Here is a 22,355-nt window from a genome sequence, read left to right on the forward strand (position 1 = left end):
TTGTGTGTGGCTAATCACTCATTTCTTGTTAGGCAAACTGTGGATGGCTTTCATTAGCTGTACCCTGCATCCACTCCCAGAAATACACACAGGAGCCACACACACACGCACACACACACACACACACACGCACACACACGCACGCACACGCACGCACACGCACACACACACACACACACACACACACGCACACACACACACAGTTCAGTTCACCACGTGTTCCACAGACTGCACTATTAAAACAATACCCAAATCCATAACGGTTGCCAAGCCTCCTCCCAGTTTCCTGTGACCATCTGCTTCTAATGATTCACTGTGTGGGTCTGTTCACCCTTTCAAGTCCACATACATACATTGGTCAGGACATGGGGTTTTATAAATCATCACTGCCCAAAGAAAAACAAGTACCTCCAAAACAGTAACGCAACAGGAAAAAATAAAAACATTTACCTTTCAATGTAAGTCAATGTAAAGACATTTTATCCTAAGATTTTATTTAAATGTAATGAACGAATAACTGACCAAACCATGTACCGACAACTACAAATGGATGACTACTACAAATAAGACTGGTCTCCACTGAAAAGACATGCTGAGATACATAACATCACAATGTATTTGCATTTATTGCAATTTCAGTGTTCATCCTGAGCACACAAACAATTCACTGACAACAAGATTTCAGTAACACTTTATTTGAAGGCTACCTACATAAGGGCTTCATAACACATTCATAAGCACTGAATAATGTGTTTATGAAGCACTACTTGAACATGTATTAAGTGCTTATGTCAGTTCTCGCAACCTGACATAAGATGTTTTATGAAATAAATGACATTGTGCTGACATAATAAGAATAAACCTTGAACATATTTACAGCACTAAACACATTTAAAGCACTATACATAACTATTTATGTCAGCATTCTTAAGACGACATTGTATTAATATCAGCTGAAATATGCCTGGAAACCACCCCCTCTTCACTCCATGGCATAGATAAGATGATGCAATTATGTATAGGGTTTAAATATGTTTAGTGCTGTAAATATGTTCAACGTTTATTCATATTATGTCAGTACAATGTCATTTATTTCATAAAACATCTTATGTCAGATTGCGAGAACCGACATAAGCACTTAATACATGTTCAAGTAGTGCTTCATAAACACATTATTCAGTGCTTATGAATGTGTTATGAAGCCCTTATGTAGGTAGCCTTCAAATAAAGTGTTACCAAGATTTCTAATGTAATTTTCTTCAGTTTTCTAAAAGGTTGCACAGTATTTATTTATTTATTAGACATCTCTACTTTTTTGCCCAGACAAGTTACAAGCATAAAAACAAAGTTATAATGCAGACAGTCCAGAATTGATGCCGACGTGAAGGACATTCAGCACCATTTTCCCACAAGTCTGTGTTAATAAGGCTCTTACACGTGCATAAGCCCTTCATGACACCTGACATCCAACATTAACACTTATTAACATTTATCCAATACGCATCATTCGTCATATCCTTCGTCACATCAAGGTTGCATTTGCTAACCTTGATGTCATGTTGACATCACCTCTATGTTATTTCACATTATCTAACATTACCATGATAATTGACACAGGAACATAATGCTGATAATATACAACCCCAAGTCCAATGAAGTTGGGACGTTGTGTAAAACATAAATAAAAACAGAATACGATGATTTGCAAATCCTTTTCAACCGATATTTAATTGAATACACTACAAAGACGAGATATTTAATGTTCAAACGGATAAACTTTGTTGTTTTTTGCAAATATTCACTCATTTTGAATTTGATGCCTGCAACATGTTCCAAAGAAGTTGGGACAGGGGCAACAAAAAGACTGGGAAAGCTGAGGAATGCTCAAAAAACACCTGTTTGGAACGTTCCACAGGTGAACAGGTTAATTGGAAAGGTGAGTGTCATGATTGGGTATAAAGGCAGCATCCCTGAAAGGCTCAGTCGCTCACAAGCGAGGACGGGGCGAGGTTCACCACTTTGTGAACAACTGCGTGAGCAAATAGTCCAACAGTTTAAGAGCAATAAAGTTTATCCGTTTGAACATTAAATATCTCGTCTTTGTAGTGTATTCAATTGAATATCGGTTGAAAAGGATTTGCAAATCATCGTATTCTGTTTTTATTTATGTTTTACACAACGTCCCAACTTCATTGGACTTGGGGTTGTAGTAATAATGATAATATACACGTGTGGCTGGTTGAGTAAAAGCAATAATTTTCTGTGGTCCTTAGACAAAGTGAGTTCCATTTGACCATTTATAAGATGTAAGCTGTATCAAATTATCAGTATTACATCACTGTACTTAGATGTAAGCTACAGGGTCGATGACAAAAACGTCTTCTATTGGAATAAGGCTTTATAAATGTTTATGTAGCTTTAAATCAGTTGTCATCACGAGTTTGTGTCAGTGTCATGTAGCCTTATGAACACTGCCCTAGAGTAAAGCATGAACTATTTATTCAAAAGATTCACTGAAGAGGCTGGAGGTGTGTGTGTGTGTGTGTGTGTGTGTGTGTGTGTGTGTGTGTGTGTGTGTGTGTGTGTGTGTCTGAAGGGGGAGGGTGGGTGATCCAGCTGTGTGCATACATCATGCAGGACGTGTCTGTGCACTAAGTGCTCGGCATAGCTGATGTTTTCTTTGATGGGGAGAAGGAGGGGAAAAAGAAAAACATGAGGATGAGAGGACTGATAACAGACGGAGGGATGTGTGCATGTGTACGTGCATCGTGTGCTTACAAGTTCGTGGCTAATGCAGTCATAGGAAAAAGTGCGCTCCTATTCAAAGTTCAAACATCCAAGTTTTGGTGATTTTCCAAGCGCAAATAAGTGAACACATCCTCTACAGAGAACACACCTCTGCTCATTTTAATGCATAGTTACTGTCACATGTGCTTCAATGCACATGATGGGGAATAAATAAAACATTAAATGTGACCTGTGATAAAGTTATGGCACGTTTTAGATTAGGTGCTACTTTTTTTCCAACATTTAAACTGAGCAAGTAGAGGCTGTGCACTAACATTTGCAGGAAAACACCTAGAAAATCTAGAAAATCATTATAACCTCTGTTTGACAAGGATGTTCAAACTTTTGCATGCAAATGTACAGTTCAATAATTCTATGCAGGGATGTGGGGAGTGGGGGGGGGGTTAGGGGGGGGGGTGCTCTGAGGGCTCCACATTTCACGACTGTTTAACTGCAATTGCTAAAAGTTATAAAATAGTAATAATAGCAATACCAGTAAGAATAATAATCTGAGCATAATAAAGAACTGAGTATGCTTGTTTTAGGCTGCACCCGAGTTGCCATGCACTGTTTCAGTTAAATGTCCAGAGTAAAAATGTATAAACAGTCACTATTGCAGAGCCCCATAACAGCCTAATAGACACTTTATTTGGTACAATATATACACACACACACATGTATTTATTCATTCAGCGTGGTCATTATATGCTGTAACCTGTAAATTCTTGTACAGTCATTACTGCACTGCATCTCTCATCTCAGGTTATAGATGTTATCACAGATTGTTGTATTTTTTCTATTTGTATATCTGCCTGTAGATAGGATCTGGTTTATTTATTCTTGTTATATGTCTACAACCTTATTACGGTTACTGTGCAGTGTTGTGTATCTGCCACTGGCTGCTAAATTTCCTTTGGGATCAATAACGTATCTCTCTATCTATCTCAGGATCTATCGAATATTGCTTTGAAAAAATCCTCAGACATTATTTGCTGCTCGGTGTGCGCTTAAGTGCCGAATCTTAACATGACACTGTCATAGGATGCCACATTTCTGCCCTGGTCAACTGCAACTGCTATTACAGTGTAAATGAAGTGTCCCAGAGCAACAACAGCTCAGCCACAAAGCAGGTGGACCAAGCAAACTCAAAAGAAAGCAGAGCCACCAAGTGCTGATGCTCATTAAAAAAAAAAAAGAAGCCTATCCTTTGTTGCACCACTCACTACAGAGTCCCAGAGTACTTCAGGAACATCAGCACAAGAAAAGCTTTTTATGGCTGATTAGCTGCACACAAGCCTAAGATGACTATGTGTAATGCCAAGCGTCAGCTGGTGTGGTGTAAAGCACACCACCATTGGCCTCTGGAGCAGTGGATATTAGTTGTCTGGCAGCCTGATGGATGAATCTGGGTTTGGCAGAGGCCAGGAGAACCTACCAGAATGCATAGTACCTACAGTAAAGTTTGGTGGAGCAGGGGATAATGGGCTGGAGCTGTTCTCCAGGGTTTGGGCCCTTTAGTTCCAGTGAAGGGTGATGTTAATGCTACAGCACACAAAGACATTTTAGACAATAACATGCTTCCAACTTCGTAGCTGCGGTTTGTGGAAGACCCTTTCCTGCTCCAGCAGGACTGAGCCCCTGTGCACAAAGCGAGCTCCATGACGAGTTTGGTGTGGAGGAACTCCAGTGGCCTGCACAGAGCCCTGACTTCAACCCCCCACTGAACACCTTTGGGATGAACTGGGATGCCGACCGTGAGCCTCCTTGCTTGTTTGACTGAATGGGCACAAATTTTCACACACTCACTCCAAAATCTTGTGGAAAGCTTCCCAGAACAGTAAAGGATGCAAAGGGGGGTGGGGGTGGGGTGGGGGGCAACTAATGCCCATGGTTTTGGAACAGGATGCCCAATAAGCTCATACAGACATGATGGTCCATACACTTTTGGCCACGTGTATGTGATGTACATGTGAATGTCTTTGTTTACACACAAACAGCCATTCACACAAAGAGCAAGAGGAAATTCTCAATAGATCTGCTCTGCGGGAGAAAGACGGCACCGTCTGCAGTTGTCTGTGTTCGTGTGGGTGAACGCGGCGACCCCTCAGCCTGAAGGAAACAAAGAAAGCATGCAGCTCATCTCGGGTCAAATGGGGTGTGAACGTACTGCACTGCAGCTGACCTTACACAGAGCGCCATCTAGTGCCTACCAGTGATGTAACTGAACGCATTATTCAGAATGAACACATAATGCATTCTAAAGAGATAGAAATTCAGATACAAATGAGTGACGCTGCTCCAGAGCCTCCTGTTCTATTGGTCAATGCTTTATACAGAGACTATACAAGGTGTCTGTACACATTAGGCCAGCAATGGGTGCACTTTAAAGTGGCCAAATTAGAAAGGAAACAAGATAGACAGATATAAGATAAACCATTTGCACAAGGGAGAGGAAAGTCAAAGACGATTAAAAACTACAGAAAAAAAAAAAAGGAAAGTAAACAACCTGAAGAAGACGCATACTTCCAAGTCTATGGATGCCTGGAGAACAATGGGGAAATCTACATGTCACATTGCTTCTCCTTAACCCATCAGGACCCTGACCCTGCACCTCCACAAACGAGAACCCTCCTCCTGGAACTCTACTTTCCAGCAGAGTTTAGTTCCAACCTACATCTAACGTGATGCTCCACCTCTTACCTAATATTGATGCAGCCCTCTAATCAGGGCCTTCTAAAGCAGCACTTACTCTTAGCCACAGTGCCAATAACCTTTTGTGTGCTCCCTGAAATTATATGATATACTGTCATCGATAAACAAAATCAGATCAATTCAAGCTTTATGACGGCTGTTGATACTTTAAGCAGCGTGAGGATTTTGTACCAAGTAGAACCAAATATGTCTTGGCTGATCAACTTCATTTGAAGTTAAGGGAGGATTATGTGAATGTTCTTTTTCAGAGAGTCATCACTTTGAGGCAGTAAAAGTATAGCTGGTGTCAGCTGAATCAGCAGCAGAGCTTATGTTTGGGAGAATGAGGCGAGAACACTTGCAATTAAACATCATTTAGGTTGGAGAGCACAGAGTTCATCCAAAAGAGCAAAGGCAAACACAAAACAAGCAGGTCACAGCCAATACGATCGATGCTTGTGCAGTCACTACAGACATTTTTCTCAATGGATGACTCAGTAAGTAGTAACTCAATGAGGAATGACAGTGAGGGATGAAGCAATGGGAGGTGACACAGCAAAAAATGATGCAGTGAAGGCGGAAAAATGACAGTGAGAGGTGACGCAGTGTGAAACGACAGTGAGGAGTGATGTAAGGAAGAATAATGTAGTGAAAAATTACGTAGTGGGAGTGACGCGGGGAAAGACGACGTAGGTGCAAGAGGTGATGCAGTGACGCAATGAAAGATGACAGCAAGGTGTGATGTGTTGCCAAATGATATGCTGAGGGATGACACAGTGATGGGTGAAGGAGTGACAGAGAGGTGATAATACAGTGAAGGACGACCCAGTGGAACACATCAATGAAAAGGATAATGCAGTGAGAGAGGACAGTAAGCGATGCCTAAACGAGGGATGACGCCCTGGTGAGGGACGACACAGCTAGAGATGATGCACTGTGGAATGTCACAAGAGCTGACACACTGGCAAGGGCTGGTGCTACATGGGATGAAGGCCTGGAGGGGATTCACCGAGAATGTCGCAAGCGAGGGATGATGCACTGCAGAATATAGACATGAAAGATGACACTGCATGGGATGATACACTGTAGAATGGTGACACGAGGAATGACGCCAGAAAGGATAAGGCACACAAAAATGTCGCAACAAGAGCTGATGCACTGGCAAGGGATGGTGCTACATGGGATGACATAGCAAGAGATTATACACTCCCGGATTTGGAACAAAACATGATACAGCGAGGGATGATGCACTGCAGAATGCTGCAATGAGGGTTCAACTGAATGCCACAGTAGGAATGGCAAAGTAAGGCATGGCACACTGCATAATGTGGTATTAGGGGAATGACCCACTGCAGAACGATGGCGCAAGGAATGACAGACTGCAGAGCATTACAGTGAGGAGAAACGCCACAAGGGATGATGAAATGCAGAATGTCGCTGCAAAGGACGGCACAGTATAGAATGTTACAGTGAGGGATGGCGCTGCAAAGGAAGGCGCAGCAAGGGATGAAGCACAATGGAATGAGGCACTGAGGGATTATGCAGGGAGGGAGGACACAGTACGAAATGCTGCCTTGACAGATGATGCAGTCAGGAACTCCTGGACCTAAAACCGCCCAGCCTGGGTTAATTATGAACTTTCCGGACTCAAAATTGGACAGGCTGGGCTAATTCCTAACGAAAAAAAAAAATTGTGAAAAGAACAGAAACACTCAAAGCCCTTTAGCGTCTTACTCACCAGCTCGTTCCTCTACCTGGAGCCAACATTAATTTAAAAGCCTATTTTAAAACCATGAATTAAAAATACCTCATGCACTGTAGAGTAAGCTCATTTAGTCTTTTTTTCCCTTTTTTAAAAACACACCAGAAGAAACCCACAACGCCAAAGGTTATTGCTTACTGACTCACTTTACAGAGACCGCCTCAGACACTTCACTGCTGAAACCTGAGGCACCAAAACTTGCACAATAGAAGTGACATTAATTGGTAACCTAACGCATTATCTGGTAAGCTGCATGGCTTTTCCTTTCAATGATCTGCTGCTAAAGCAAAGGCAATATAAAACAAAGCACAAATACACTCACTGAGACATGCCAATCCAGCATCAGGCTAGACACACACACAGAGCAGAAGGAAGGGAGGGTCTCAGGCTGTTGGAGGTCAGGCATGGTTTGGCATGAACAGAGACGTTGAGATCACACTCAGAGTGGGCACTGAAACACCGTCTCATTTCAGTGGCTCAGAAACACACGCGTGTTCACATACACACTGATACATAGAGAGCAGGGCAAAATCACCCCACAGTTGGCTCAGTTAGCTGGGGAAGCTGACGTTTCAACATTTTTGGAGATGAATTCAGTAAACTACGTACTTCATACTGCCTTCATTTGCTTTCCTATCTAAACACCCTCTTACTTTACTCTTACTGTAATCCAGTCGTGTACCAAGTTCAATTTTGCCAATCGTGTTGTTTGCTGATAACAGTTTGTAGCACAAGAAGTCACTCAAAGTGTCTGTAAAGCGGGATTATGAGACAAAGCGGGCAATGAACTTCATTCACCTGTGAAAAGTTTCTGTGCATTGACATTTTGCAGTATACAAGTCTTGTCTTAGGAAAACCAGAGCACTGTTATTTATAGAAAACATAACTAGATGGTCATGGTGGAAAGGCCACTCACTCATCTGCAACGAGGGCCATGTATGTATACAACAGTAGTTTACTTAATTATACAAGAAGAAGCAAACAAGTATAGGTAACTCCAGCTTCATGACATGTCTCCAGCAGTAAATAGTAACAGTAAATATAATAATAATAATAATAATAATAATACTGGCGACCAGTCCAGGGTGTATCCTGCCTTTCGCCCAAAGACTGCTGGGATAGGCTCCAGCACCCCCCCTGCGACCCTGACGGAGAAGCGGCTTAGAGGATGGATGGATGAATGGATGGATGAATGGATGGATGGATGGATGGATGGATGATAATAACTTTAGAATAAAATGACTGAATAAATGTGTTTACTGTTAACACACACACACACACACACACACGCACACACACCCTCACTGCAGAAATGCCTGAAACATTTCTTAAATCTTATTAGTAGTATGTATATTAATATAAATACTTATAATGTAACTTGAAAAACTGCAAATACACTGAAACAATTGCTGTCATAGCAAGTAACATTAAACGCTATTCCTTAGGATCCTGCTCAATCTGGCAACCCTGAGCAGGTTGTTAAGAAAGTGATGTACAGTGTATTTTAACTGAACTGAACAGCTTTTTGGTCAGCGCTCATTAGTAAAAAGAGTAAAAAGAGTTAAAAGATTCTGACCAAAAAGTCACTAACAAGTGAGCTAACGTTCCCAGCTGTACTCTACTGGTGACTGAACTGACAAAGTAGCGTGTGCTTTCATAAAAACAGGCAGAAGTCCCAGCTGTGTAATTCCAGTCTTTTTTTTGAACATTTTAATTACACAGTTGTATAATTCTATTGAATATTTGGTGCAGCTCCAAAACAAAGACAAAACACACAACAAGATGTCCAAAATCAGAGACCACGAGGAAAATGTTTTTTGCATGTAAACTTGAAATTAAGTTTAGAATCTTTAAAATTTTTAAATCACATTCCAGGTGGACTGATTTTCCTGTCTAATTGTGCTACCTTGTCAAAAAAGCTCTACCGTAGCACATATATAGAGCTAGTTTCCTAAGGGAAAAAAATTAGGATTTTTTTTCAAAGCTTAAACCTCCTCATGAGAAAAATACTACCAGCATCAAAACTAAGAGGCGGCTTATGCACCGGCTTCTCGTTCAAATTTTCAGTTCCACCTTAACTGGTGCAGCAGTTTCTACTGTAATGCCTCGTGCACCGGAATGTAACTGCTGCACTGGGGAGGAATAATCTGCCTCGTATTAAAACCATAGGTCCGAGGGTCTGACAGACTAAATATCCTGATTAGAAAATACTACCAGCACGTCTAAATCAGCGTAAAGAAACCAGAGCTACGACAAGAGTTAGCTGGAGCTAGCAGCATTTGTGTGCTTCCTTTCTGCTTTTTATGCCATTTCCTGCATAACTTGCAAGTAAAGTGAGTTTGAAAGAGGCTTCTGACTTTCAAGGTTCTTGAGAAAAGCAGGTTAGTATCTGAACTGCACTCACTGCTGAAACGTGAAGAGAAAGAGGAAACCCTCAAACAGCCTGTGGCGAATGAGTGGCGAAGAAAGGCAGAAACATCAAAGAGGAGGAGTGAGCAGGGAGCAAGTCAAATTAAGTGTCAAGTGATTATTACACTAATTCAACTCTATACACACAGTTACGGGGATGAAAAGCTTGCACAATTTCTTTTATCACTTTACCTTTAACCCAAACTTTACAAATGATTGTGTTTTTTAATTAATGAGTCGTTAATGGACAAACGCCGATCAATGTCGTGTTAGTTCGTATATGTTATATCAAATTAGGGCCAGTTCCCAGGTGAGGTGCTGGTATGAATGTAACAGACGCAGTGATGCTGCCTGCATATGTAAATGTTAAGCAGACGGGTGTTAACACAGAAGCTAATGACCAACTCACCGCTGTCTGTTCTGAGGGAGGGCCTTGGAGTCCACAGCGAACATCTTTGACACAAACACGATGACTGGAGCTGTTTCTTCACTCGTGCAATCCAAGAACACTGGACACAGAAACGACAGGAGGAGTCAGAGAACTCTGAGACTGTGCCAAGTTACAATCATATACTGACTATGTGCTTTTACTAGTGTACATGTGTGAAGTCGATGCGTAAAGGGGCAGTCGTGGGCTGGAGGTTAGGGATCCAGCCTCATGACCGGAAGGTTGCCGGTTCGATCCCCAGAGCCGACAACACATGACTGAGGTGTCCTTGAGCAAGACGCCTAACCCCCAACTGCTTCCCGGGCGCCGTGGATAGGGCTGCCCGCCGCTCCGGGCAAGTGTGCTCACTGCCCACTAGTGTGTATGTGGTGTTTCACTTCACGGATGGGTTAAATGCAGAGGTGGAATTTCCCCGTTGTGGGACTAATAAGGGTCTCTTAATCTTAATCTAATCTAAAGAACACTGAACAAGCATGGGTCATAAAGAAGACCAAATACAGAGAGTCTGTAATGAGCCCATTAGATATGACAATTTATATTGTCATCATAGATTATCTCACAATATAATACAACATACTTTACTGGAGACATTTTACAGTGGGGGGAAAAAGTATTTAGTCAGTCACCAATTGTGCAAGTTCTCCCACTTAAAAAGATGAGAGAGGCCTGTAATTGACATCATAGGTAGACCAACTATGAGAGACAAAATGAGGAAAAAAAAAAAAAAAAATCAGAAAAGCACATTTATATGCAAATAATGGTGGAAAATAAGTATTTGGTCACCTAGCACGATTTCTGGCTGTCACAGACCTGTAACTTCTTTAAGAGGCTCCTCTGTCCTCCACTCACCTGTATTAATGGCACCTGTTTGACCTCGTTATCTGTATAAAAGACACCTGCACACAACCTCAAACAGTCACACTTCAAACTCCACTATGGTGAAGACCAAAGAGCTGTCGAAGGACACCAGAAACAAGGTTGTAGACCTGCACCAGGCTGGGAAGACTGAATGTGCAATAGGCAAGCAGCTTGGTGTGAAGAAATCTACTGTGGGAGCAATAATCAGAAAATGGAAGACCTAAAGACCACTGCTAATCTCCCTCGATCAGGGGCTCCACGCAAGATCTCAGCCCGTGGGGTCAAAATGATCACAAGAACAGCGAGCAGAAATCCCAGAACCACACGGGGGACCTGATGAATGACCTGCAGGAAGCTGGGACCAACGTTACAAAGGCTACTGTCAGTAACACACGACGCCGCCAGGGACTCAGATCTTGCAGTGCCAGAAAATCAGACAATGTGCTTTTCTGAATTTTGTCTCTCATAGTTGGTCTACCTATGATGTCAATTACAGGCCTCTCTCATCTTTTTAAGTGGGAGAACTTGCACAATTGGTGACTGACTAAATACTTTTTTCCCCCACTGTATATCATCAGTATTGCTGAACACTGGCCAACTGCACGTTTCATTATAAAGATATGAGAAGTACCTTTATTTATTTAGCTTTTTCGGCTTGTTTGGGTCTGTTTTTTTTACATTTAAGCTCTATTACCCACTTTTGCTTATAGACACAGTTCAGACAGTATCAGTAAATGAGGAAGATATTATAAAATGGCACTCAGACCAACATGGAAAAATGAAAACATTAATATAGCTGTTGTAAGCAGGTTGTAAATATCCTAAACATCCTAAGCAATTGCTGTGGTGCTCTTTAGAGTGCAATTTGCCAGTTTACAAACAAAAAACACAAAAAATATACACATTTCTGTCAAATCAAGGCTTGCTTACACATTTCGGCACTGCACAGTATTACATAATATGGCAAATAGCATCTTAAAATGTTAGTTTAGAGCCAAAACACCTCTAAACTTTTTAAAGTAAAATTCTTAATTTCCTGAGGCTGCTGAATTTCAGCTAAAACTTGCCAGCTCCTTCTATCATCCTTCAGGAAGGCTAGCAAAAAAAAAAAAAGCCTTTCACACAGACAAGGCATCAGCACAGTCTTCCAAAATAGCCCTGAATATTTCACAGAAATCCAAGTCTTTATAAAAGGAGAACATGACAGGAGGCCACTGCCGCAGGCCAATGAAAGCCAAGGTCCACAAAGATCAAACGTGTGGAGCGTGTTTATTTATACTGTGCAACATATGAGCCGTTCTAAGTCACATGTCGAAGTATTCAGACCCCTGGAGGTTTTCCAGATTTTTTCTGCATTGCATAACATTTTTTTCAGAACTAAATATATTTGTACAAATCTTCTATGGTAAAAAAACATCAAGGAAAGGCAGAACTGATTTAGTGGTTATATCCAGGCTATGAATGCTCGGCAGCTAATCTCTCTTCACACCTTGTCTTGTTTCAAAACAAAACTCTGTGGAGAACTACTGGATAAGAACTGAGTATGAAAAAACCCAACATTACTTCCACATCTGGTGTTTTTACCAATGTGCAGGAAACCGCCCCAACCAAGGAAAGAGATGGTCTGTTTAAAAAAAAAACAAGTTATATTGGCAAGTTACATTTTCAACACAAAACTTGGGTTTTAATGTGAGGGTCTGGGCCTGGCTCGCAATCTCCGTTCTGGTTCATCCCAAAAGTGTTCGATGGGGTTGATGTCAGGGCTCTGTGATGGTCAGTCAAGTTTTTCCACACCAAACTCACCCACAAATGACTTTATGGACCTTGCTTTGTGTACCTGGGCTCAGTCATGCTGGAACAGCAAAGACTGGAAGCATACAACTATCTAAAATTTCTTGGTCTGCTAAAGCATTAAGATTCCCCTCTACTGGAACTAAGGGATCTAGGCCAACCCCTGAAAAACAACCCCATATCATTATCCCTCCTCCACCAAACTTTACACTGTAAAGACTTTACACAAACGTTGCGTTGTTGTTGTTACTCAGTTATTCAGACTGGTGTAACGTATATAATTGTCTAAAATGTCTTTGTATGCTGTAGCATTAACATCACCCTTCACTGGAACTAAGGGGACCAAACCTTGAAAAATAGCCCCAGCCCATTATCCCTCCTGTAGCCAACTTTAATGTTGGCACTGAGCATTCTGGTAGCGTTCTCCTGGCATCCACCAAACCCAGATCAACACATGATGGCGCATCTCCCCCAGCTCAGTAAGTTTGCACAGTCTGCTATTTCATAGCTGAACTGTTGCTCTTTCATTTCACAACAATAACACTTACAGTTGACTAGGACACCTTTAGCAAGGCACAAGTTTAATGAACGGACTTGTGGCAACCGACAGAGCCACATTTAAAATTCTCCAGTGGATCTGATTCTACTGCTAAAGTTGCATAGCTTTGTGCCTGACTTTATACAACTGTTAACAGTGGATGTGGCTAAAACACCTGAACTCAATTATCAGGAGGCTTTTGGCCACAGCAGCCAGGATTACATGCAGCATAATAATCTGTTAATAATCCAACTAATAGCTCAATGGAAATAGAATACGTCCATGTATAGACTTCAATTAGAATACAATTTCTATCCGATTGAACAAGGTGGGTAATCCTGTAAATAATTAGTTAAATAGAAGAACAACAGCCATATAAACACCGGTATCTGATTACCAATCAGAGAGTTCAAGCACGTTCTGATCATGTTCGTCACGTCATAGCAAACGTTTATAACCTTGAACGTGGCCTGCAGAGGAGACTAAGTTTATGCTCTGATCTTTAAAAGACAGTGGTGGGACAAACGTCCAGCTTATGTTCTTCAGAACACGACGTCTTCCTCTCAGGCTTCTTCAATAAGGACATGTGAAGGACGTTTTCCTGAGTCTGACATCATTTTAAAGCAATTAAAAACACAAGCACTGCTCACTGCTGCTCATCTCACTGTGACTGGACTCACGTGACGTTTGCTGTCATGGTAACGTTTACTCTAAGCGCTCCAGGCATGCACATCGTTTTGGATCGGATTACTTGCAGTGAGCATGTAAACAAAGAGTGTTGAGTGAAGTGAGAATATAAACACCTCAGTCTCAATCTGTAATTGGAATGTATTCAATCGGATTTGAAAGTAAACAGCCATTGTGACGTTAACTGTTCCCACATTTATATACACTTCACATTCTGGACTGACAAGTTTCTGCATTTCTTCATTTAAATGTTACCAAATCACAAAAAACATGGCAAAAATATGAAGGATGCTATTCCCCTTCCACAAAACAAGACTGTTCCCCACCTCACCTTGTTTGAGCTCTTGTGTTTTCTCGGGCAGAGAGTCGAACCTGCGTGTGCCGACACTCATCAGCCTCTCCACCCTCTCAGCGCCAATTTCAGACGGAGACGGCAGCTTCTCGCACACCATCGCTGAGCAGAGTTAAGGCAAAAACTCGGAAACATCGAATAATTCACTCTGAATGGGGTGACAACGTTACAGAATTAAAACTAAGGATCTGAAGATTCACCTAGTAATGCGAAGTTAACAGAATAGGACTTGCTTTGAAGAAGTTATGTTACTAGGCAACAATAATATACAGAACCATGTCCACTTAAAAAGAAATGTGGATGTTTATATGGTTCTTTACCTGGTTCTTCTCAATGACCAAGAACCTCTTCTCTAAGTTTCATTAATGAGCTTTTCAAAAATGGTTCTACATGGCAGCATAAAGGGTTCCACTAAGATCAAAGAACCCTTTTGCTACTATTCAGAACCCTTTCTGGTACTACATACACTCTTAAAAAGATGATTCTTCATGGTTCCAAAAAAACCCTTGAACATCCAAACTTTGCACTGTATGATCCAGGGGTTCTTCAGCTTGACAGAGAATGTGCTGTGTATGGATCTAAAACCTCTTTTGAAAATGGTTCTATATAGCACCCAAAGGGTCTCTTTGATTGTTCGAGTATCAATCTTGTAACAATACAAGAACCCTTTTGGGTGCTATATAGAACCCGTTTCAAAAAGGTTCTTTATAGAACCATCTATAGCACATCCATGCAGATTTTGCATCAATTTGAAGAACCCGTTCACGATGCAAAGAAAGCTTTAATCATGCAAAGGGTTCTTTGAATGTTCATAGTTCTCTACAGAACCATTTTCTTTACTAAAGAACCCTTTAAAAAAAACTTTCAATCTTTTTTTAACATTGTAGTGTACAATCTCAAAATGAAGACCATTGATTTTTGATTAAGTTTTGGCCTAAAACGTATTTTTTAATTCATTCTTGGTGGGGAGGACATGCAGAGCGATCTAAGGAATGACTCATCTCACACCTTCAACACTGGATTGAGCAGAAAGTGAAAAATTGGTCAAATTTGCTTTAGTCATTTAATCATTTTGAACAGCTTAAGCTGGATGAGGAGCAAAATCAATCAAGACACAAAAACAAAATCTTCACCACAAGCCCAGAAAATCAAACATTGTTCTACAACCAAATGAAATCCCTTCAACCTAAAACTCTCTGTATGACAGGCTGGCGTGCATCACACTATTGACATACAAATTATAAATAGTAGTTGTGCAGCTATGAATGGATCTGAGGGATTGATTAGTTAGAGAAACCCATCATTGAGGAGAGCAGCGGTCTATGGAACACCTGGTGGAACTATAATTATTAGCTGTTTTTCTCTCTCCAGACGTGCAGTGATTGAGTTTCTTAATTATAATGGGCTTGAATGGCACCTCCCTCTCTCAGCTGCTAGAGTCACATCAGGTGATGAAGAGGTGGGGAGGTGATGTTTGTAAGTATGGAGTAGAACCCGCAGGATGTTTTTCATGACGGGGGATAACCATTCTACACACAACACAGAGAAATCTACTAAACCTAATGCTACAGCAGGGGTGGTATAAACAACTGAACATGACGGACAGTTTTAACTCTGCAGTGTTGCCCAAAAAAATGAACATAAACAAATGTACACTACTGCCCACCAACTTAGTCAAAGCCTCAAGACATATTTCATCCCCTTGGAATTATAAATATTATCTGTCAAAACTTTTTAACTTTATGTGAGTTTTTTTTTTAAGTTATGTGTATTTTTGGACTAGAAAACAAAAAGGTTCTATCAAGAAAATCAAACCAACTGACTTCACTCTATTTGCGAACCAATCAGCACTTTAAAAAGGCACAAGAGGACCAATCAGAATCTGCTTCTTTGTCATGTGATCATATCTGCTCATTGAGTGCAGCAAAAATGTATAAAACTTTATGAAACATAAACACTCTGTCCGTCTTCCTTCTTTAGAAAGTCGTATTGTCTTAAAAGTTGTCTTAAAAGTAAAAGGCTTAAATATTAAGCCTTAAAGATAATTAAATAATAAACAATTAATGGGGTCTTAATTACAACATAAACATTCATTTCATTTATTTATCTTCATCTTTTCTTTTTCTTCTTTCTTCCAAAATAAGACATTTTGGTGCATTACAGTCATATTTCTGAGACAAAACAAAACCTGATACTACCTCTAGACTGAACTGCTACACTTACTTGTTGGGACAGTAGGTATTACAGTAGCTGGTTGCTGTCCAACCTAAAGTTGACATCTGCACTGGACAAAACATTTAGCACTGACCTTTATGCATAATTTGCAATGCTTTTATGAATGATATAAAGATTATTTGTCCTAAAACAAGAAAATGTCATAAAAAATAACAATAATAAATGTCAAAAATGACAGAAAAAGCATTACGCTTAACTTTGATAATGTAGATTCTATGCACAATTGAAAATTTCCCCCAAATCCAATTTACAAATCTTATAGGTTTTTGATATTGCACATCTAGAATACATTTAGAGTGGCTTTCATGTTCAAGTATGAAAGAGACATGTTCCACGCATCAGGTTTGCTTTTTGGGATGAAAAATCTTTGAAGTTCAATATTTCAAAACTGTTTAGAATGCAGAAAGAACCTTATAACTCCAAGGGGACAACATGACGTCTAGTTCTGGACTCAAGCTACAAGGCTAATCTAACTAATAAGTAAGAGTAGCTTTTATCCCACCAATCATCACTGTGTGAGCTGCATAAAACGGCTGCACTTACCTCAAACTGTGTGGAGTTGTTCAGAAATCTCTGATTACATGGTTTCCAACACTGTATGTCATTTTGGTATCTATAAACATTGATTAACCATGTAAAATATCAGGCTTATTACATTCTAAGGTGTATCATTCAGTAACTACAGGGACTCCAATGCTAACTGATACTTAGGTTATAGAAGTGTGTAATAAAACTTTGGATGCACTGACAGACCCCAGGACTCTGGACTTTTGGTTTAATTTTGAGATTTGATGGTTTTGAACTGATAAAATAAGTCCATTCTTTCAAAGCAGTAGCGCTGTAGAACTTTGAGAGCTGTCTTGGTCACTCGGTTTAAGGTGAACGTCTGAGGTAATTGGAAACTGAACTTCTTTATCTGTCATTCCTGAATGTCAACAACACCTTTAAACAAAATAAACAATCCTTTCGTCATATCTTTAATCAATATCTCTGCAGTTAAGTATCAAATTGATCTTTCCATGATGGCTTAACTGGGTATTATTTCCAAAAATTTCAACATTCAGAGTAGACTGTTATTATTGCTATGTTTCCATTTAATAATAAAAATGGATGTACATTGTTTGGTTTAGGTTCAGTGATTCTGAATGAGTTTTTGAGAAGAAGAGACTTTCTAACATATGAACAATTAATATTATTTTAGACTATTTATATTATACTTTGATATATTTTAGGCTACTCTGGTATATTTTTCCAAACATAAAATAATAGTGCTTATTCTCATATCATGTACATCATGTATCTGTCAAGGAATGATAATGAATGTACAATAAACTACAAAATGTTTCAGGATTCTCCGTTTATCTTATTTTTATATTGTGAAAACTTGGTCGTCAGTAAGTCTCAGTGTTAACTCGGACGCCACTCTAATGGTGTTGACTACAGCAATGACTGAACAGCTTCATAGACATGATGTACCTTTAAAACGCTTAGTCTGTAGGGTAACTGCAGTCTAACCATGGAATAACACTGAGGCTCAGGCTGAGAACATCTTTAGTGACATTATCACCACATCTGGCGAAAAGGATACACAGCACTGCTTGCGAGACCGGCAGCCACTGGCTGCAGATGGCGCTCAGGAGCACTTTGGGGTCCGAGTGTCGAAGGTCACGTGCCATCACTGTTAAGCCCAAAGACGCCACAATCTTCTCCACTTTTTCTTTGTCTCTGGAAATATCAAAAGAAGTGGTGGTTAGTTTTCAGCAGATTCAAGCCTTTCATACTTTCTGTAACTTTTAGCAGTATCATGTTTAGTCATATGCAAAAATATCTGGTAAAATAACATGTTTTGTTGATTTTTCTACATGAAAGTAAGTGGACAGCCTCTACAGGGAACACAGGGAACAGTTAAATGACATCATCTTGCTGAACTATGTCATATAAATATGAATTATACATATACATATATATACATATATATATATATATATATATATATATATATATATATATATATATATATATATATATAAATATAGGGCAGATAACTTAACCAATCAAATACTATGCAGCATTTGATTACTTATGTGTCTACCTAAAACACATTAATATTGAATAAACAACTAAAACTGCTTTATAATATTTACACACACACACACACACACAGTACATTATTACTGCACATAAAATCACAAAAATGGTTAACATGAACGTGAAGTGATCTCAACATGTGAACTTTTGAACGGTAGTGCACAAAAATATCAAGTCATAAATATCATAGCTGTGTGTTTCTAAGTAATTACCTTCTGGTGACCACAGCATCATATAAACTCCAGATATTATCCAGGACCAGCTGGACAAACAAAGGCTTCTTTCCTTTCGACTGGAAGGAGAAAAAAAACATCAGCATATATACAATATAATAATGATGAATTACAGTGTGTGTGTGTCACTGGATTACAGCACAACCACAGTACATTAACATTAATCTGATTCAGTTACACTGTAATTCAGTAAAGTAACATTGCTGAATTACAGTACAGCTGAATTAGATTAATGTAACATTGCTGAATTACAGTACAGCTGAATTAGATTAATGTAATATTGCTGAATTTTTTTATATGACGTTTAATTTTTCAAAAAGCATTCAAATGACAGTCTTTCATGCTGACACAGTCATTCGGACAGACAGTAATACACTATAGGAAGTGTAGGCGGCGATATGGCTTCTATTGTTTCATTTAAAAGCGCTCTATAATGATTTATAATATAATGATAAGGATTAAAAAAAGTGCTTCTATTGTTTTGTTCCACCATAAAAGAAGAAATGACTCTCGCACAGATAAAACTTGCCCTGACATCAATAGCAAAAAGTAAGAGACTGAAGACGACATTTTAAATTAGATGATTAACTGAATAATAGTTGGTTCATTTTATAAATATTCACAAGCAACACTGTAACTTAACCAACTATTCCAAAACAAAAGTCAGCTAAAAATTAAACATCTAATTTTCAGATCAGCATTCAGTCTATGGACCCTTACTGTAGCTATGCAGCTGGCTAGTGTGCACAAGAGCTTTCTAGCATGGCCTTACATGACGGAATGAGGTCAGCTTCCAACAAACGTCCCACTTACTCCCCTCATCTTAGTATGAAATGACTTAAAAGGCTGCGCTGGGCCGTGAGCGGCGTTAGCCCACAGAATCAATGTTTTTGACTAGAGGTCATATCTCCCATCTCCATCCCAATGACGGAGCTTGTCTCTTTAAAACGACATCTGGCCAGCGGAGCGGAATGATCAGACTGATTGATCTGTCTGGGAGAAATGACAACTGACTGTCTCCCTCTTCATGCAGATGGTGGGCAGGCTCTGAAACCCCAGAGCCCTGTGTTCTGTGTGCTCTCAATCATGTGTTCTGCATTAAAGGACCCATATTCAACTTTTTTTATTCTCTACAGTTCACTTAAACTATATTTCCAAAAGTATTCACTCTCCACCAAATCATTGAATTCAGGTGTTCCAGTCACTTCCATGGTCACAGGTGTATAAAGCCGAGCCCCTAGGCCTGCAGACTGCTTCTACAGACATTAGTGAAAGAATGGGTCGCTCTCAGGAGCTCAGTGAATTCCAGCGTGGTGCCGTGATCGGACGCCACCTGTGCAGCAAGTCCAGTCGTGAAATTTCCTCAATACTAAATATTCCACAGTTAACTGTCAGTGGGATTATAACAAAGTGGAAGTGATTGGGAACGACAGCAACTCAGCCACGAAGTGGTCGGCCACGTAAAATGACAGAGCGGTCAGCGGATGCTGAGGGGCATAGTGCCCAGAGGTCACCAACTTTCTGCAGAGTCAATCACTACAGACCTCCAAACTTCATGTGGCCTTCAGATCAGCTCAAGAACAGCGTAGAGAGCTTCATGGAATGGGTTTCCATGGCCGAGCAGCTGCATCCAAGCCTTACATCACCAAGCGCAATGCAAAGCGTGGAATGCAGTGGTGTAAAGCGCCGCCACTGGACTATAGAGCAGTGGAGACGTGTTCTCTAGAGTGACCAATCACGCTTCTCCATCTGGAAATCCGGTGGACGGGTCTGGGTTTGGCGGTTGCCAGGAGACGGTACTTCTGCACTGTGCCAAGTGTAAAGTTTGGTGGAGGGGGGATCATGGTGTGGGGGTGTTTTTCAGGAGTTGGGCTCGGCCCCTTAGTTCCAGTGCAAGGAGCTCTTAAAGCTTCAGCTCCAAGAGATTTTGAACAATTTGATACTCCCAAGTTTGGGGACGGCCCCTTCCTGCTCCAACATGACTGCGCACCAGTGAACAAAGCAGGTCCGTAAAGACATTGATGAGCCAGTTTGGTGTGGAAGAACTTGACTGGCCTGCACAGAGTCCTGACCTCAACCCCATATAACACCTTTGGGATGAATGAGAGCGGAGACTGTGAGCCAGGCCTTCTCGTCCAACATCAGTGTCTGACCTCACAAATGTGTTTCTGGAAGAACGGTCAAAAATTCCCATAAACACACTCCTAACCCTTGTGGAAAGCCTTCCCAGAAGAGTTGAAGCTGTTATAGCTGCAAAGGGTGGGCCGACATCAAATTAAACCCTATGGATTAAGAATGGGATGGGGGAATGAAGGCAGACGATCGAATACTTTTGGCAATATAGTGTATATCTTTATTGCGCCAAAACCTGGTGAATGGGCTGACCTACACAACTAAGCTGAAAAAACGGCCAGTTTTCTCATGCTTGTGATGTCACAGTGGTAAGCTCCACCCATTCAGCATTCAGAACAATAATCTGCTTTACATTCTGTTAATGCACTATTTAACGCTCATTACAGCTTACTTGTATTTACAGTAAAGCACCAAATTATTTTTATACACAGTATCGATTTGTCTATAGGTATGTACATTTTGAAACTTTAAGAATGTTAAAAAAAAAAAAAAAAAAAAAAAGGTTTTCCATAATAAGAGCCCTCTTAGACTCCTTGAGACCACCGGATGTTCCAAAATGCACTTTGTCTTAATCTTCATAACTTTCATGAGTTACATTCAAAAGGTGTCATATGAGAGCTTTAACTGTCTTCTAATAGACGGTGATGTAATTTTAAATTTAATTTTATAATAAAAGAAGCTGAACTCTTTTTTTCTCTACTGAAAGTCAACTCATTTTTCCACAAATCCGGGCTATAAACTATAAAAAAAGACTGTCTCTTCAGTAATATACTCTGTAAAAAATTATTTTTATAAAAATATTCAAAAAGCGTCAGATTTTTGGCTTTTAGCAGTAAATTTTAAAACACATTTTCTGTTAATTTGAGGGGAACTTTTTTTCCAAAATAAATAAATAAAATAAAATAAAAAGGTACATTTATTTCATGCAGGTACTGAATAACTTGCCTTATGATTTGGTCATGTAAATTCAGATAGAATAACCTAAATATATCCCGGTAAATAAGAGGTAAAAGCCACATTGTGTAGCTTACAATTTAACTAGCAATGTTTCTCAAAGGTAATGACTATTTGATGCCCTACATTATCAATTACTGCATCCTATCAGGAGAGCAAGCATGAGCTTTCTGCATCATCCTGTTTACAGACATCAACAGAATAAACAGCCTAATTAGAGCATCGGCAGAGTCTCCTGTCATTAACCGTTGGTAGTTGTTTCTGAGGCTCTACAGATTCATTTGCAGAGAAAAACATACTTAAAGGCTCATTCATCACTTTCAGCTCCACCTCTGCTCTTCTAACATCACAAATAGTGCCTTAAATACATTTATACACTTAAAGGTGAT

General features: G+C 40.0%; 1 protein-coding gene across 1 annotated transcript in view; it reads right to left on the bottom strand.

Moving 5' to 3' along the window:
• The window catches only part of efl1 (elongation factor like GTPase 1), a 198,541-nt gene that overhangs the window by 157,289 nt on the left and 18,897 nt on the right, over positions 1-22,355 (bottom strand). The window contains exons 9-12 of the mRNA XM_017699582.2: positions 18,859-18,938; positions 18,147-18,283; positions 14,303-14,425; positions 10,059-10,158 (exon numbers count right to left, since the gene is read on the bottom strand). Coding sequence (XP_017555071.1) covers positions 10,059-10,158; positions 14,303-14,425; positions 18,147-18,283; positions 18,859-18,938 — 440 coding nt within the window. The remainder of the gene's footprint in view (positions 1-10,058; positions 10,159-14,302; positions 14,426-18,146; positions 18,284-18,858; positions 18,939-22,355) is intronic.

The sequence above is a fragment of the Pygocentrus nattereri genome, chromosome 15 (assembly GCF_015220715.1).
Source record: "Pygocentrus nattereri isolate fPygNat1 chromosome 15, fPygNat1.pri, whole genome shotgun sequence".
NCBI lineage: Eukaryota > Metazoa > Chordata > Actinopteri > Characiformes > Serrasalmidae > Pygocentrus > Pygocentrus nattereri.